This window comes from Nipponia nippon, unplaced genomic scaffold (genome assembly GCF_047370975.1).
Source record: "Nipponia nippon isolate SJK-2023a ecotype South Korea unplaced genomic scaffold, ASM4737097v1 scaffold_14, whole genome shotgun sequence".
NCBI lineage: Eukaryota > Metazoa > Chordata > Aves > Pelecaniformes > Threskiornithidae > Nipponia > Nipponia nippon.
In genome coordinates, this window is record NW_028262330.1 from 6242962 (window position 1) to 6260152 (window position 17191).

At 52.9% G+C, this 17191-nt stretch overlaps 1 protein-coding gene across 1 annotated transcript in view; it reads left to right on the forward strand.

Annotated features, from left to right (window-relative positions):
• Window positions 1-17191, forward strand: part of SLC39A11 (solute carrier family 39 member 11) — a 117121-nt gene that overhangs the window by 76313 nt on the left and 23617 nt on the right. Inside the window, exon 8 of the mRNA XM_087750878.1 lies at window positions 15648-15717. Within this exon, the coding sequence (XP_087607004.1) occupies window positions 15648-15717 (70 nt within the window). The remainder of the gene's footprint in view (window positions 1-15647; window positions 15718-17191) is intronic.

Below are 17191 nucleotides of genomic sequence, written 5' to 3' on the forward strand. Positions count from 1 at the left end.
ACCTGAGCCGAGCCAAGCCATGGTGGTGTGCAGGCAGGGACGTCCCTGGTGCGTGAGATCAGGGGGGTCTTCTGGCGTGGAGATGCTGCAGGAGCCCCTAACGCTCACGCCGCTCTAGGCGAGATGGAGGACAGGACCAAGGCCGTGTTCTGCAACCGTCTTCATGCCCCGGGGCTCGCCCTGGAGTCACGGTGCTCACAGGGGGGTCGCGGGGGTCTGTGCCTGCCTGGGACCCTCGGTGGCTTAACCGGAGCCTGAGTCACTTCCCAGTGGGTGTCCATACATGGCAGTGGGCACGCTTGTGTGCGGGATAGGGAAGGAGTTGCAAATGTTTCCTCTGCCCGGTTGTGGCGATGCCCTGCCTTGCTTTCCTCCGGCTGTTGGGAAACACGGATTTCTCTTCCATGAAAAACAGCTCAGCTGATGGCAGGCACCTGGCTGGGATCCTGCTCGCTGCAGGGACCACGATGTCCTGTCCCTCCGTCACCCCGAGGAACATCCCCGCCGGCGCACCCTCCTCTACTGCTGCTTGCTCCCGGGGAGGCAGTGGGGCTGCTGCTGGGGCCGGTTGCTGGCAGGCACGTGGTGATGCTTCCAGCCACCCTAACGTTGCCAAGGAAACCTGAATTTTCCTTTTTCTTTGCAATGTGGTGGGCAGAGCGGGGCAACCCCAGGCCCCAGCACACCCACGAGCCCATCCCCAAGAGCTGCATGCAGAGCAGGAGTCATCCGCTTTGCTCGAGCCCTTTCCTTTCTGCAAGAAAATATCTTGCTTTTCCATATTCAGTTCTATCACCCCGTGTTTGCTCCCTGATTCGATTTCTGTGACGTTTCTGCCTTGGGTGTCACCGTTAAGCAGGGGTGTCTTGGAGGGAGCAAATGGGATGCGGCAGCGGTGCTGCGGCATGAACGGAGCCGCCGGGTCATGGTGCGAGGCGGCACTGACGTCCCCTGCTCGCCCCCCAGATCTCACATGGCTCCACCTGAGGCTTTCTCTCCAGCTCCCATTGCCAGAAACCCATTAACAAGCTGGATTTTTTTTTTCTTTTTTAAAAGAGAACGAAAAAAGCAAGGAGCAGGACAGAGTGCATGAGCTAAATATGGAACAAATTTACCCTCGGCGGTGAAGGTGCTGCGGGGAGGAGGGAGGGATGGTGGGGTATCGCTGTGGGCAGGAGGGAAAAGATTTTAAATGGAGAAACTTTTAGATGGTGACGTCTATGGGAAGAACAAATGAGTCTCCTGGGAAGCTGCGCTGGCTTGGGGGGGAAGGTCCCCGCACCCCCAGGTGACAGCATCCAAGTTCATCCCCCTTGGGACTGCACTTGGAGGTGGCTGCAAGAGGCACCCGGCTGCACCATGGTTTGGCACCGGCACTGTGCTTTGGCACGCAGCAGTGTTTTTGGGGACCCTCCTTCTCTGCTTGCCCAGGAGGGAGAGATTTAGCCCCAAAACTTGTGGGTCGGGTTCTGGCCAATGCTTAGAGTGGGGGTGAGACAATGCCTGGGGGAAGGTATAGCCTGGGGCCGGCGCAGAGGAGAGGGTGCAGGATTTACGGTGCTGGCACCCTGCTTGTGTCCCCCTGTCACCGGGCTGGCGTCAATGTCTCTGGGTGTCCTCACATCAAAGCACAACTGAGTCCTTTGGGTACGGTGGCAGTTCCTCGTGTTGGTGATCGGTTTAAGCCAGGCACCTCCTGCCTGTCCCCGTGGCGGCTCTGCGGCACCTCTCCATCCCTAAGGAAGGCGCAGGCTGGCAGCAAGTGCTGCTTCCACTTCGTTTAATCCCGAGGAAGCAGGGGTAGAAGGGAAGTCTGTGCCAAAGGATGGCAAATGTCAAATTGATTTGAAACACGCTTGTTTGCAGCTTCGCCTGGGAAGGAGAACGGTTCAGCTGAGTGCCCTTGGGCCAGATCGCGTGAGACCTGCCTGCTGCCCTCTGCACGGTGGGATTTGGCTGGGGACGGCCCCAGGAGTGAGAACTGCCCGCTTAGATGTCCAGATGCCTGGACGCTTGCTTTTCTTTATGGCTTCTTACAGCTTTAACCAATTTTAATGTCCTTTTATGTGTCTCCTGCTTTATGACTGTCTCAGGGAGAGGAGCAGACGGTGGGTTTCGCTTCTGCTTGTTGGCTGATGGGTGTTTTTGTGCAGGCAGCTTGCACTGCAAGTGGGAGCTGAATCCCTGAGCTGCCATCACCCCGCACCGCCAGCGGAGGAAGCTGGTGGGGACCCTAGCATTGTCACCCCGTGGCCCAGTCCCCTGCTGTGGACATCTCCAGTGGTGGACAGCGATTGAGTCCCGTCCATCGCTCCTTGGCTGACCTGCCTGCGTGTCTGCCAAAACCAGCTCCTGGCATCAAGGGCTGTTCGTGTGTGATGTAGGTGTGCAATGTGCTTCTCGGTTGTCAGCTGGTGGAGATGTGTCCAAAACAAAAGGATATCTTCCCACCGGTGAGGAGGGAGCTTCACAGTGAGGTTTGTAGCTAAACCATGGGGTGGTTTGACATCTCCCAGGGGAGCACCCTGCAGTGGTGGTGTCTTGCCGCTGCGTGGCAGAGGGTGAGTCCAGGTTTGATGCGCTCCGCCGGCGGGTGCGAGGGGGGATGCTGCAGGCTGCAGCTTTTTAAACCTTAAACCAAGGCAGCAAGGTTCAGTCAGAGCTTGTCCATCAGATCCAAACCAGAGCTGGTGTTTTCTGTGGTGGAGCTGGTCCTCAGATGATGGTGAATTTGCGGATGCAGAGATTGCCTGTTGCTGAAGAGGAGGGTATGGAGAGAGGGGTTTGTGGATGGCTGCAGCAGCACAGAGGTTGCATACTGTGCTGTCAGTCAGTGTTCCTTGAGAGGGGGAGATCTCCAGGCTGGTTACTTTGTCATTAGAAAAAAATTGATTGAATTCCCTCTCCTGGGACAGGCGCTCCCATGCACTCAGCCTCCTGAGAGAAGGCTGGGGCAATGAGCGGGATATTGCATCTCAATTATAAAGAAAAGGGATTATTTATATGAATATTCTCAGAGATCCATTAAAGGTTGGTAACATTAATTTTGAATGATTTTTTTTTTTTTTTTTGTTGGCCTATTGAAATTGAGACTATTTTACAACTGCTGACTTTAATATGCGTTTGGTGCCCACTGGGGTTCGGCAGAGCATGAGAACAGGAGCTGTTTAGCTGTGCCAATTAATCTGTGTCTCGTCTGTGTGATGCCTCTTTCTGAAATTACAGCAGACCTCCTTCCACTGTCACTTCTGCTGGTTGCATTGCTCTTAATGGTTATTCTTGGGCACTCTTGGAGCACCTTTGATTTCTACTGAAAGGCATTATTTTTAGTAAGAAAAAGGAGGAGAAGATTTCTCTGCAGCTTGCATTTCGGAGAAGAAGATGAAGAGGAAGATGCGGGTAAGGGAAGGTGTCCGTGTGTGCGGTGACCACGCCGTGCAGCAATTTGATGGAGTTCAAGTGCTGCAGAGGGTCAAGGGGAGCAGAGGAGAGCGCTGGCCCTGCGACCGGCTCAGCCTGCGCTCGCGACTCAGAAGGATGCAAAGACGCTCGTTTGAACAGTCATGAATTTTTCACAGCATTTTCTGCTCCAGGGAGAAAAAGCAGCCTGAGACGTGTCTTTCTGAGGCTGCTGCCCATCGCATCTCCAATTTGATTTCTAGAGGGACCCTTCGGGTGCAGATGCGTCAGGGATCGAGCGGTTGTTGTTTGCAATGGTGCTGCGACGTGATGGCCCTGCAAGTGGCCAGGGGGAGAGGAGAAAGGTCAGATCGGATGCAGCCCACGAAGACAGAGCTGGGTGTTCAGTGCTAACCAGAGTGTTTCACACGGCAGTGACTCATGTGGGATCAGGAGGAGCACGGCCGCACGCACGCACTCGCTCTGGGAAAGGTTGCTTTAACCTTTCATTAAACCTCCCATTAACTGTCACCTCATCAGCACATGTTTTGACATTTTCATCTATTAAGCACCTCGATGGATTGAAATGACTTCCTCAAAGTCGTTAAGCTTCTGTGCGAGGGGGTGGAAAGTGTGGGGAGGCGGCCGGGCGAGGTGCCGGCACCGGGCGAAGGATGCAGGCGGCAGCCCCAGCCGCAGGTGATGCTTTCACAGGCGCGGGGCGGCTCTGTCCCGCTCCTCTGCTCAAGGCAAGATGCCACCAGCAAAAACCTGGTCCTGTGAAGGCGGAGGCTAAAAAGAAATCCTCCCGTGGGCACAACAGGGCTCTCCTGGGTGCCTGTGCACGCTGTGCACCGCCGTTTCCCTGTCCTCTGCATGCACCCAAGGTGTGGGTGCCCCTCTGCAGAGCAGGGCTGTGTCACTGCCGGGGATGGGAAGGGCTCTGGCCCTGGGCTCTGGGCTGCTTTCGGCTCCATGGCCACCGGCTCGGCTCCCTCGAGACTTCCCCTTGCTCCTCCTGGGCAAAAGGAGGCTGAGGCTTTGGGTCCGGGGTGCCTTGGGAAATGGTGTGTGAATAACAGCCCGATGTAAATGTAATTTCATGTATTATGTGGGCACAGTTGGGAAGTTTTCCTCTGCAGCCCCGGGGTGTCACAGCCCATCACGCTGGCACCGTTAAAGGGGGGGAGAGCGTGGGCAGGGGGGCGAGAGTCGCGGGGTCTCTAATGCCCCACAGATGGCAGCTCATATTTCAAAAACTAATTTGTAGGCAGACACCTGGAAAGCCAGCGGAGAACTGATAATGTACATTTATCTCTGCGGCATCGTTTTGAGTTGGTGATCGGTGTTTTGTAAGTGGTAACAGCCACAAAGGTGACAAAAGCCAATTAAATACAGTATTTTCACCAGCTGGAATGAAAGTCTGCTGAAATATGCATGTGGAAGCTCCTTTTCTTTCTTATCCCCATCAGATCTTGCAGGTCTGTTGCATTAAACATTGGTGAGCAGCGGCCTGAGAAATCATTTGCGTGCTAGAAATGAAACATTGAATATCTGTGCTGGATTCAGGTTGCGGGGGGTCGGGGAGAGCCCATTTCCAGCATGGGTCGGTCCCTGCTTTTAGGGTAGTTCTGGTTTGTTAATTTGGGAAAGAGTTTTCTTCTTCCAGAGAAGCATTTCCGTGATGAAGGAGCTTTGGGATATTGGGCAGTTACTTTAATTCTTTAAAATCAGGTACCTCCAGTGTAAGCAGTGGCCGTGTGCTGCCTCATCAGCTCCTGTTTAGCTGTTGCAGCTCGATGGGTTGAAATGACGATTTGCTCCACGTCGTTGTGCTTTGGTGAAAGGGGGAGAAAAGTGGAACAGGATGGGATGTAGATGGTCTGGCTGCTGTGGGGTAAACCAGGAGGTGGCATTAGGGGAATTGCCTTGTGCTACCCAAATTCCACCTTGTTTAATGGACTCAAACCCTCGAGCAAAGCCATGGGGGCTTCTCTTGAGCTGGTGTTTCCCCCTATCTGTTGCCGTGAGTTGCCCAGGGTCACCTTGTCTCCCATCCTACAAGGTTTGCTCTGAGCAGCTCAGGCTCGCTGGTCCCCTCCTTGTTTCAAACCCAAGCAAACCCCTTCAGCTCGGCTGGCTGCACACAGGTGGGTTCGCTGGTGTGAGCGTCCAATTCTGGAGGCTTTTTTCAGACAAAGCTCCTGTGAAATTGCCTGGGACCCCCCCAGGGTAAGGCATTTGGCAGCCCATTGGGGCTTAAAATCCGCTTTTAATGGCATTTTAACTCTATGGCATTGCACACAGCAATATGGTTTGGCTTTCTTTGTGTCTGTTCTGCGGTTAAACACCAGCGAGCTGGGGATTTCGGCTGTTTGCTTTTCCAGGTGATGGCTGGCTCAACCCCGTCATCGTCTGCTGTTTTTCATCGCCTCTTGCGTAACCTTGATGGGACCCATCCGCGAATCTCTGGAAAACGTGGAGGCAAAGCTGTGCCATTAGTTTTTATCTTTCAAAATCAAAGCGGTGGAGTTGAGCTGTCTGGGCATGTCAGAAGCTTTTGAGATGTTTCACCTTCTTTCAGCTTAGCGTATGCACGTCACGGGCCTCAGCCACTGCTGAATCGGTGCTTTATTAATGCCTCTAATGGGTAAACTCCTGAGTCATTTGTAGAGCAGGAGCGAGGAACTGAGCTAATGTGCAATGCTGAAGCAGGTCTGTGGTGCCTTGCCTGCAATACCCTACCCAGAAAGGCAATTTCTCTCCATTTTCAAACTGCCTGGCTTTGCTGTGCTTTCCTACTGCCGCTGTCCCCACAAGCCTTTATCGAGTTTCGCCCCCATACACCTTTTTTCCCCCATGAACGTGGGATTACTCGAGCAGGCACTGCAGGGCTTCCCATCGGTACCCGCCATGCCGGAGCTGGCAGCTCTCTGCACGATGTGCCCAGCCATGCTCACACGTTTTATTTGTTTGCTCTCTCCGGGGCATTACGGTGTAAGATACCACCAAAACGGGTTTATTTCTCTTATTGCTTTTTTCACAGCCAGCATTTTGCAGGGGTGGTGCGGTGGGGCTCTGCTGGGCGGGATTCACAGGGCTTCATGGCTCTGCCTGCTCGCTGCCTGCTCGCTGCCTGCATCTGCCTGTGGTTGCAAATAGTCGTGAGAATAATGATTGCCCAGGACTGCTTTGTCTGAGCAGATTAATCCAGCTGGTGCCTTGGGTTTTGTTTTCTCTGTCCTGTCACCATCTGTTGGCAGGGTCAGGATGCGAGCGCTGCGTGGGCTGCGGCGTGCGAATCCGCAGGGGAAAGGGGACCAGGCCACTTCCCCGTCCCACCATACATCCCTCAAACAAAAGCTCTTGTTCATCGGGAACCCGGGGGAGGAGAGGGGATGAGTGAATAATTCATACCGCAAATAATAATACATGCTGCTATAAACTGCAAATTAATCATTTAAATTTTGTCTTTGTGTTCTGCTGAAAGGATTTTTGGTTAGGGTAATAATTAGGAGTGATCTGGCCTTGTTACCTGGCTTCTGCAGGGCTGCAGAGAAGGCATAAACCGCATTGAAATCCTGCTTGGCCAACGTGACTTTAGCACAGCTCCTGTTGGTGTTGGGATCTCTGCGGACAGCTTGTACGTGTGGCTGAAGGGCTGCCTTCAGGTCAAGCACGCTGTCACCGCTTAATAATAATTCACGACAATGTAATGCTCGAGGGAGTCCTGCGCGTTTGCTCCATCCACACCACGGTCTGTTGCTGCTCCCCGGATCCTCTTCGCGTGCACGTTTAGAGGACGAGGACTTCTCCACGGTTATCTCCCACCATGGCAAACCTGCCTGAGCCTGGGGAGCTGCGTCCCACCTGGGTGAGCTGAATCAAAGCCAAACCCTAACGAGCAGCAACCTTTTATAACAAACTGCAGCTTGGTTTGTTTTCATTAAGTAGCACGGCAGCTGTGATGGGTGCCATAAGTGTTTAAGCAGAAGATGTAGGTGTCTTATACATGCATGCATGGGCGGCAGTGGTTTCTAGCATGGGGATGGAAAATTCATGCAGGTCTGGAAAAGGCGCCTTTCTTCTTACTGCCTTTGTGGGAATTGGGGCTGGGGAGCCGGGGCTGTGGGCTTTCGGGGGCTTAGCATCACCGTGCTCTTGTGCAGTTTGCTGGAAGTCCTGGGGAGCAGGGAGCGTGCTGCTGGCATCCCGAGGAGCAGCTGCGTGGGCTGAAGCAGGAGGCGAAGGGGGTCCCAGGGCTCCTGCACTGCACAGGGAGGTGGAAATGCAGCCAAACAACTTCTTACTGGGAAGTCGTGTGCCGGAGATCCAGGTGCTCTCGCTCGGAAGAGCCTGCGGTTATGGACGTGGAAGAGAAATGCAGTGCGGAGAGCGGCTGGGTCGCCCGCATCGAGCAGCGGGTCAAGAGTAAGAGCGCTCGGACTGCCGTGCCAGGACCTCTGGTCTTGTGCCAGGACCTCTGGTCTTGTGCCAGAGGTGCCTGCGGGAGCAGCCGGGGCTTTGGGGAAACGCCGCTTCCCAGGACTGGAGCTGGTGGGATGTACTCCCAGGTGTGTGTGCGGATGGGGGCTAAGCAAGGCCACCTCCTGAGCAGCGGTAGGATTTGTGTTTCACATGCAAAGTGAGATCTGCTGCTTTCTGGCTTAGTTATGTTAAAAAAGAAAAAAAAAATGTCTTTCTAAAATGACTTTAACCTCCTGCTTGCTGGTCATATAATGGTGGATACTAGAAACATGAAAATCACTGAAACCTGGTAATCTCTGCACTTTCTTGGGCAGTAATGGCAAAATGATGTTACCTAGAGGGAACTGGAGTTCGATCTTGGGGGGAAAAAAACTTAGATTTTGAATAGTGGTGACAGAGACATGCTTAAACTCTCATAGAAACATAAACCTCATTATAGCAAGATTAATTTCCCACTAAGAACTTAACAGTTCTTCAAAGAGCAGGATGAATAATTGATGACACGTTGGCATCCGTAGTGTCTTCCTAAAGGAAGCGTGTTCATTTGCTGACCCAGGAGAATTAGCTTCATAAATCCTCACAGGAGGAGATAACGTCACTCCTGGCTCTGTTAACGCTGCTGCCAGGCTTGAGGTGCTGGTGGGGGACGCGCGGTCCCAGCTTGCAGGTGGAGCATGGGTCAGTGGGTGTAAAGCACTAAGGTACATGTAGCTATTGCAACACTTGATATTACCGAGGAGAAAGACTTGGGCAGCCGTTTATGAGCCTAGCAGCGTTTGCTTCGTTTAATCAGAGGATGCTTTTGCAATGAACCCTGCAAGCATGTCTCTGGCCCCGCGTCCGTCTTGGCGCCCACAGTCCTGTGTTGCATCAGGTCTGCGTTAGCTCCTGCAAAGGGTATTCTCAGCATCGCAGGCTCTTTGCTCACGAAGAAAGGCATTTACTGCTGTTAAATCCGTAATTCTTTCCTTTTCTTTCAAAGCTCTGCAGGCGTAAGTCTCTGCTGAGCCGTGCTCTCCTTATCTGCCCCAGAAATCTGGTGTCCTTGGCAGGCAGAGCTGTGGTATTTCTGCTGTAGGTAGAAGTTATTTACAAACCTTACTTTTCCTCTAATCTTTGCCCTCCCTCCAAGCCCAAGATTTTGCCTCTACTCGGACTGCGGGATCTGTGAGTTGCTCCTTGTGTTATCGTCACTGCGGATCCTCCTCCTCCTCTCCTGCCTGCCCGGGAGGGCTGTGCTGCATCCCCAGAGCAGATTCCTGCAAGGGTATTTTTTAGGCAAAGACACCCATGGGTGGGCAACGGGTGGGCTGTGCTGCTGGCACCCTGCCGAGCGCATCCTCTGGGAAGGCAGGAGGCATGGGATAAACTAACTGATAACGGGCAGGTCTGCGTTCCCCTGTCACTGCCATCCTAACCTCTTTGTACATCAAGAGAAGGCGGGGGGAAACCCAAACACCTCTGATGCTGTTCCACAAGAGCGGGCTGTCAGGTCTGCCTGTAACCTCCCGGCGCGGCTCTGCCTGCTGCTGCGTTCGTCCGTGAGCCGAGACCAGGCAGAGGGCAGGCGAGCCGCGTTGCTGCCTGCAAAACAGACGTGTGTTATAGTGGCGATCCCTCCTTGCCCTGCCTGGACAAGGCGTGAGCTCCGGGATGCTGCGACATCGTTTTCTTTATTCCTGAAATCCTGTCTATGCGATTACAAACTGATTTGGAGAGAAAAGTGAATTTTGTGTAGTGGTTTGTTTTTTTTTTTTTTTTTAACATTCCTGTAGGATATTGTCCTCTATCCACAGCCTATGCTCATTTTCTTGCTCTTTATGGCATATAAGAGTAACATAATAACTGGGGTTAATTTACTTGCCGCTGTGATTTGTCAAGGGCCTGTGAGTGATGCTTGCTATTTACTCATTTGGATTTCTAGGGAATCTGAAGGGCTTTTATTTTGGTTGTTTTTGTGAACAGGCCTTCTTCTGAGGATTACGAGTGGCTTCCCGCAGTGGCTGCGAAGCTCATTTCATGAGAGCTGCAAAGCTCTCCAGCGGAGCTGGCGAGGGCAGCATCCCCGTGAGCCCCGTGAAACCCGGACCGTGGGTTGGCAGGAGGGTTTTTCTGGTTGCTGATCAAGACAGAGAGCAAGTGGTGGAGGGTTGTGATCCCTGCCTGGCTGCATAAGCTGCCCTGAATAGGATTTAAAATCGCAGCCTGCTTAATTTCACCTGGTTCTTTCAGCTTGCCAAGCTTTTGTGGACTCGGGTGGTGGGTGATAAGGGAGAGGTTTGATGGGATGGAATCAGCCATTCCACTTTCAAGTTGATCCTTTGAGCTTAAGGCTCGTGTGGCATTTGCAGCCGGAGGCGCGGGGGCACGAGCCCTGCGCTGTCAGCGTGGAAGCGGGCGCTCTCCGCACAGCCGGCCGCTCCGGGCAGGGCTGGGGCCGGTGCTTCTCAGAAAATAGATACTGGAGAACGTGAGAGCAAAGAAACAGCATTCAATGCTGCGGGCAGTGGCGGAAGGCGATTTCAGACCAGGGAAAGTGGACAAAACTAGATTTCAGACCAGGGGAAGTGAAGCAGCTTCCTGGGTGAGTTCAGCCTCATAGTTTCCCAACTTCTGCACAGTTTGGGGTTCCCTCCCCGTTGATTGAACAGGCACGTACAGCACCGTCAGTGTGTACCTGAGCAGCGGGTCTGGGCTGTCCGGAGCCATCTCTGTTAATGACTGAGCCTTCTGCTTTCAAAGTAGAAGTATCTTCAGTAAATCTCTCCTTTTTAAAGTTACTTGTGTATTTTGTACATTGTCCTTGTCCAGGACTTTGGTATGAGGGCTGGCTAGGAACTGGCAGCACAGAGCTGCGTCCAGGTGCCGCAGGACCATCTCACCTCTACCACGGCTCATTTCGGTGGGGCTGGGCTGTCTCGATGCCAGCACGTCGCTCCTGCTGAGCAAACCTTCCTCTCATCCCTGCCCAGGAGAAGAGTTCCCTGGAAAGTGCAGCACTAGGTACTTTTTTGGGGGATAGTCCAAAGGCAAGACAGCCTCCTGTAGCCCAGAGCACCGCGGTGATGCACCATCTCAGGAGCCCACGTGGTCCCCTTAGGGCTGCAGCACGGTCCCAGGGAGGCTGGAGAACTTTGGCCTCCCCAGGAGCATCCCAGCATGGGGTGGGAGCGTGGAGTGCTTTCAACACCGAGAGGGAGGAGATGGATCAGTGCTGGGCCTCATCCCAAAGTCCATCCCAGCCAATTTGTGTGCTCCTGTGGATTAGAGCAGACGGGAACATTGTCACTGTCCTCCTGGCTCAATGAGATGGAACAACTTGTGCTGTTTTGCGGCTCTGCCAGTGGGGCACTGAAGTCAAATTAAAGTAAAAATAAAACCAGAGCTGTAACAACATGCTGCACACATCCGAGTCCCCTCTGCTCGCCTGTGCTTGAATGCGGGTGGATGAGCGTTGAGGGAGCTGGGGACCTCTGGCCAAGCGTGAAGGTGTCAGAGGTGCGTTGGGAGCAACGTGGCCCTCGCTTTGCTCCCTTGGCTGGCTCCCTTGCCAGCTTTTCACGCTCTGTGTAGATCTCTCCTCGGCTGCTCTGCTCGGTGCTGCGGCTGCTGTATCATACCGCACCATCACCTTCTGCCTGCCCGTGGTGCCTTGACGTGACTGTGCTCATCTAGCTTTGCTCTGCTCCCCTTTCCACGGTCCTTCCCTTTGCACCGACTCCTCCTTGCTGTGGTGTTCCCTCTTGGCTTTTCCTTTCCAAATTTTGGGCTGGCTGCCTTCCCTGTGAAGATGCCTTTTGGGCTCGGAGCAATGCTCTTGCTAGACCTGCGTGCTGTCCCCACTCCCACGTGGTCCTCTCCTGCTGTGCCCATGGCTACCATCCGCACTGCTCTGAACGTGCCCTCTGAGGATGCGGAGGAGGGAGCTGATCCTGCGCACAGCCGCAGCCAGAAGCTAAGGGAGAGCGGAGGAGGGCGGCAGGGCTTGGCCCCAGAGATGGTATGAGCTCCCAGAGCAGGGAAGATGGGTTCCCCTTGGCTTTGGGGCTGATAGATGGTCTGTGGTGCTATGAAGGTGCCCTGGTTTAGATCCTTGCTCCCCAGCTCTTGCATACCAGACGTAGTATGTAAGGAGACCCATGGATATCATACTTTTTGCCCTCGCCACCGCGATCAACAGGCTGCCATAACATATCCCGTAACCGTCCGGCATTAACAACAGGAGTCTCTGCAGTGACCTTCCAGCATGGTTATTGCTTTGCAGGTTGAGGTTTTGAAGCTTTTTTTATTTTTCTCAGAAAACAAGCGGAGAGGACAACGTGCCTTTGCAACAAGCACTGCCGGCTGAGAGGTTTGTAGCTGATCCTTAAGTTAGCGTAGGATTAGTCTGATCCCCGGGTAATGCCTTATCAGGATCAAGCATCTTGAGTTGTAAAGCCAAAGAAGCCCCAAGGGAGGCAAAATCCCTTTGTTTAGGTTAAATAGGAGCATTTTCTTGACAGTGTCTGAGATTGGTCATATTTTTCTTTCTTTGTTCTGCAACTCTGCAAAGAGAAGCCGAATTAACACCTCAGCCTGGTGCCTTCACCACGCGAGCTCTCCAGCTAACAGGGTTGTGCGGACCCTTCAGCTCTTCCAGCTCCATCACCAGCTGCAAGAGGGGCTGACAACTGCTTCAGCCACCGAAATCCTTGGAAAAACCCTGCTTCCTCTGGGACATGCACGCCTGCCTTCCACCCTCTTTCACATCCCAAGCTGCGGGGCTTTTGCCTTGCCGTCCGTGGAGTGGTGGCCCACCGTAAATCATTCAGTTGTTCAGGGCTGCCCGGGCCTGTGCTCCTCTTTCCCTTTGCCCGTGATGGTGCCAGGAACCAGAAATCGCACAGGGCTGTTTATTTTTCAAGCTGATGTCTGAGCCTTCGGTGGGTACCAAGATCTGCTCTCCTGTACCCATCTTAAGTGACCTCATGTCCTAGTCATCCATTTGCACAGCCTTCAGTGCAGCGTATCTGTAAGTGGTTGACATAGAAACATTAACCTTTCTCTTTTTGTGTCTTTTCCCACCTGAAGAAATTGCTTGGGCTATTTATAATTTGACTGTGTGCAGAATAGCCAAGAGAGGGGCTGCAACCGGAGGGCTGAGCTGGCTGTAAGCTTTGAGTGTGGGCAAACTGGCAGAAAGATCTGTTTGTTTTCCATGTAAATCTTGGTGTATCTGCTTGCTTACCTGCAAAACAGAGTCATTTTGAGGTTTGACATCTGCTTTGAAAGAGGCTGAACCTGTATTATTGAAGTGGTGAAGTTATTGTGTGATCTTGGCAGGCTTTTCTAAATGAAATATTTGATACAAATCACAGCAATGGGTTGAGTACATCACATAATATCTACTATATATAATTAGAGGCTTCCCAAGCATCAGCAGTGACCATGGGATGTGCTGGGGTCCCTGCTGTTTCTGGACCGCACGTGACACCAGATTTGCTCGGCTGTGAGTTCCCATCGGATGCTCTGGGGTCACCAGCTCGTTGGCCGATTCGTGGTCGTACTCGCCCTGCCCCAGCTCTTGTGTCCTCTCCTGGGAAGCGGGGACCCGACGAGCCCGTGGCCAGAGGCTGCTCTGTCACCTCCTCCTCACCGGGCTGGTGAGCATCTCCACCGTGCTGCAGCTTCCACCATCGCCTGCTTCTCCCTCTCCAAATAAGCAGTTCACTACGCACCATCTGTTGATTTTAATTTCCCATAATTTGTTTCCATGTATGTGTAATTTGTACTTTCATTAATTGTGCTGCTGAGTTTCTTATTCCATGAGACGTGTTTTGCAGCGGGGAAATCGTTGTGGTTTTTCCCCTCTGTCAAAGCTATTTTCGTTATTCACACAAATGAGCGCTTTTGTCCTTTGAATTTTGCTCTCTGGGCAAGTCTCGCTTAAAAAGAAATCTTTCGGAAGAGCAGTGCCAGACCCGTTTGTGTGGAGCTTCGTTACATCCTCATAGCCGTACTGAGCCTCATAGCCGTACTGAGCACAGCCATTAAATGTCTTTAAAAAGATCTCCCTCCCAAAGTTTGCTTAACTGCCTGCAGAGCAGAGACCTTCAAAGCCATCCCATCTGCAGATGCAGCCCCTTTGGCCATCGCAGCCCTCCATGGCTCTGCTCCTGCCCCAGGCGCTCACACATCTCCCGGGCAGGTGGTGTTGGGGTGGTGCGAGAGCTTTTCACAAGAGCTTTGCACGAGCGCGTGATCCCTCCCAGGTCTGGCGCGTGCCCCGTGTGCCTCGGTTCCTCTGGCTGTTTTACTAGATGGAGTTATCCCCCAGTCGTGGTATTTTACGGGCAGTTTGGAGTCTCCTTGCCCCGTAATCCTGTACGTAGGGTTGATTGCTGCTGTCGTTTTCCCTGTCTCCATCCTGAGCCTTGGCACAAGCCTTGGATCAGGGCTCTGAGGAGTTGTCGTGTGTGTCAGTTCTCCATGCTCAGCCTGGACTCGAGGATGCAAATGCTGTGATTATCCGAGTTAGCGCTGCTTTTTATGGTGTGTTTCCAAGGCAACTGGAAATTCAGAAGACCACAAACACATACATGGTCCTCTTCTTCTGAGACCTTATCCTCCAGTACACAGGTAAACACTCGCAGTGACATTTTCAACCTGTTTGAATGCTCATCTGAATAGTCCCCACTGTCCCCGCTGGTGGCAGCCGTGGCAGCCAAGTGCGTAATTGCCTCCTTTGAAGGCTGTAAAACCCATCCAGCCACACAAACAGGTTTGCTTTTGTTCTTTGAATGTTTTCCCCCCCACCTTGCTCGGAGGGGAGGGATACCAGAAAGGCTGCAAAAACAAAAATGGGGATTTTGAACAAAGGAAAAAAAGTAGCAGTGGTTTGATGCTTTCTGAAAATAAGATCTTTTTTTTCTGGGAGGGACGAGGCAGCTGTGGCAGTGGTGGGAGAGTAAGAAAAGTTTGAGAAAGGGCAGGAGGGGAGCGGGAAAGGATGGAGCAGTTATCCCCAAGGAGCTGCACAGAGGAGGCAGTGGCAGATTGCAGGTCTCCCCCACCCGCTGCCCTCCTGGGAAGGCTCCTCAGATGATTTTCTTTAGGGTTAATGGGTTTAACTGTAAGCTAAAATAATCTGCAAGGTGGGAATTTTCTTGTGGAGTTTGGGTTTCCTTCTGCTTTGGAGAGTGACTGTACAGGTGTTGTGCTGGTGTTTGGGCACAGGGAGACCAGAAACCAGGGAGGTGGCATTGCTGGGAGCCTGGTCCCGGCTTAGTGCAGCTCCTGGGGAGTTTATGGGAGAAGTCGGTGTTTGGTTCTTCTGCAAGCCCCTGTGGCACCAGCTTGTCTGCACCTTGCAGAGGCGGCTCTCTGCAGAGAGGTTTGCCAAGCCAGAATCCTTTTGAGCAGACTTTGGTGTTTTGCACTGCTATGCTCCTTACTAAAACAGCATTTCAGCTGGTGGGGATTGTGATCTTTTCCCCTCCAGTGCACTCGTAAATACAGAAATCTCTCTTCTCCGTGTTGGCTTCACAAAAAACTGCTGGTTTGGGTTAATGGCGGGGAAGTACCCCGGACAGCGTGGCAGGCTCTTGCATTGAGCTTAGATTAAATACGCTTAGATTAAAATGAGAAGGGTAACGACCCGGCCCAGAGCCCTGCTTTCCTGCTCGTGCTGGTCTTTGCTCCGTTGGATTGCAGAAGGAGGGATGGTCTCAGGGCTGTTGTAGGGTTTGACCTTACTTTTTTGGTTTTCCTTCCTATTTCAGAGGGTCTGGCAGTAGGAGTTGGATTCGGGGCTATTGGAAAATCCACGTCTGCGACCTTCCAAAGCGCCAGGTAAGCCACAACGCCGCTTCTGCTCTGCGTGCATCAGGTTTTGTGCGCACTTTTGCTTCTTGGAGGTTGTCTGTCTGTCCCAGATTGTTCCTGTGCCAGGGTGGTTGGAGATGTGTTGATTGACTGAAACTTGTCTGGAAGCACAAGAGTGGGCAGGAGGAGCGGAAGAAATTCCTAGTGCTGTTGCATTTTCCTAGTGGTTGTGCTTGGCAGACGTGACAGAGAAATGCTGAGATTTTCCACAAAAGCAGCATCCCCAATGGGTAGGAGCAGCTGCCGGAGCTGTTGGAAAGTGTGCGGTGGCTTTGTTTTCCATTCCTGCCAAGCAGGGCCGCTAGACTCTGCCATTTGTGGCAATAAAGACTCGCAATCCTCCCGGCATCCCTGCTCACCTGCTCCCGGCATCCCTGCTCACCTGGTCCCAGCATCCCTGCTCGCCTGCTCCAGCCTCGCCAGCAGCCGCTCTCACCTGGCTCTGGTTTTGGCAGCGCCAGCGTTGCCCCTGTGTTACCAGGCAAAACCTTTTGTGCTTCTCTCCGGGACTGGTGTGAACATGGGGGTTAATTCAGCTCCTCCAAACTGCCTGGGGTGGGTTTGGGCTTTGGGTGCATTTTCATACGAAGTGGGAGTAAAACCTGGGCGTACGGGGTGGGTAATGTCAGGTTACCCTGCTGCTTCGCCATGCCCAGCCTCACCCAGCAGAGCTGAAACTGGGCTGACTGGGGGCATTGCTAAAGAAGTGGGAGAAAGGAAGATTTTATGATTCTGTGAAGAAGTCTGGTGTGAAGCGGGAGCCGGAGGAGCTGCTGAGGCTCTGGAAGAGCTGCTGGCACCTCTTGGTGGCTGGCTTGCAAACGGCACCCTCCTGCCGAGGCTCCTCGATGTGCTGTTACCAAATGCTTTTCTTTTTCTGTTTGAATTTTACACCGAGGCTTGTGGCACACCACGTTCTCTTCGCCCTTTGTTTACCAGACCCACGCTGTCATTTATGTGGTTTGGGGACACACAGTGTGTTCAGTCTGTGAATAACCTGCCCGGCCCTTACAGCTCGTGAATGAAAGCGCCGGTATGTCTCAGCTGCCTTATTCCTGCCAGAGGATCTGTGGGGCCCCAGGGCTGGTTTTGGAGCCCTCCAGGCTGTTCAGCCCCTTCTCTGGCCGGGCACAAGCTGTGCTCACGAGGACCCTGCAAAGACACGAGCAAAACCTTCTGTACCCAATGCCCTGTTATGTCCCTGGCTGATGGGGCTGGCACTTTGATTGCAGCAGATACCATCCAGATTTGTGGTGACAAAAGCAGGATACACCAGCTTTACACCCCGTGCTTCTCTAACCTTTTGAAATAAAAGGCTCTTCATAAAGTCTGCAGAGGCTCTAGAGATGCTTGAACAAAAGGACTTTTTTTCATCAGCTGCTCAGTAGAAGCTAAGAAGCCAGAAGCAGCTGGTTCTTTCTCTGTATTTACAACAGCATTA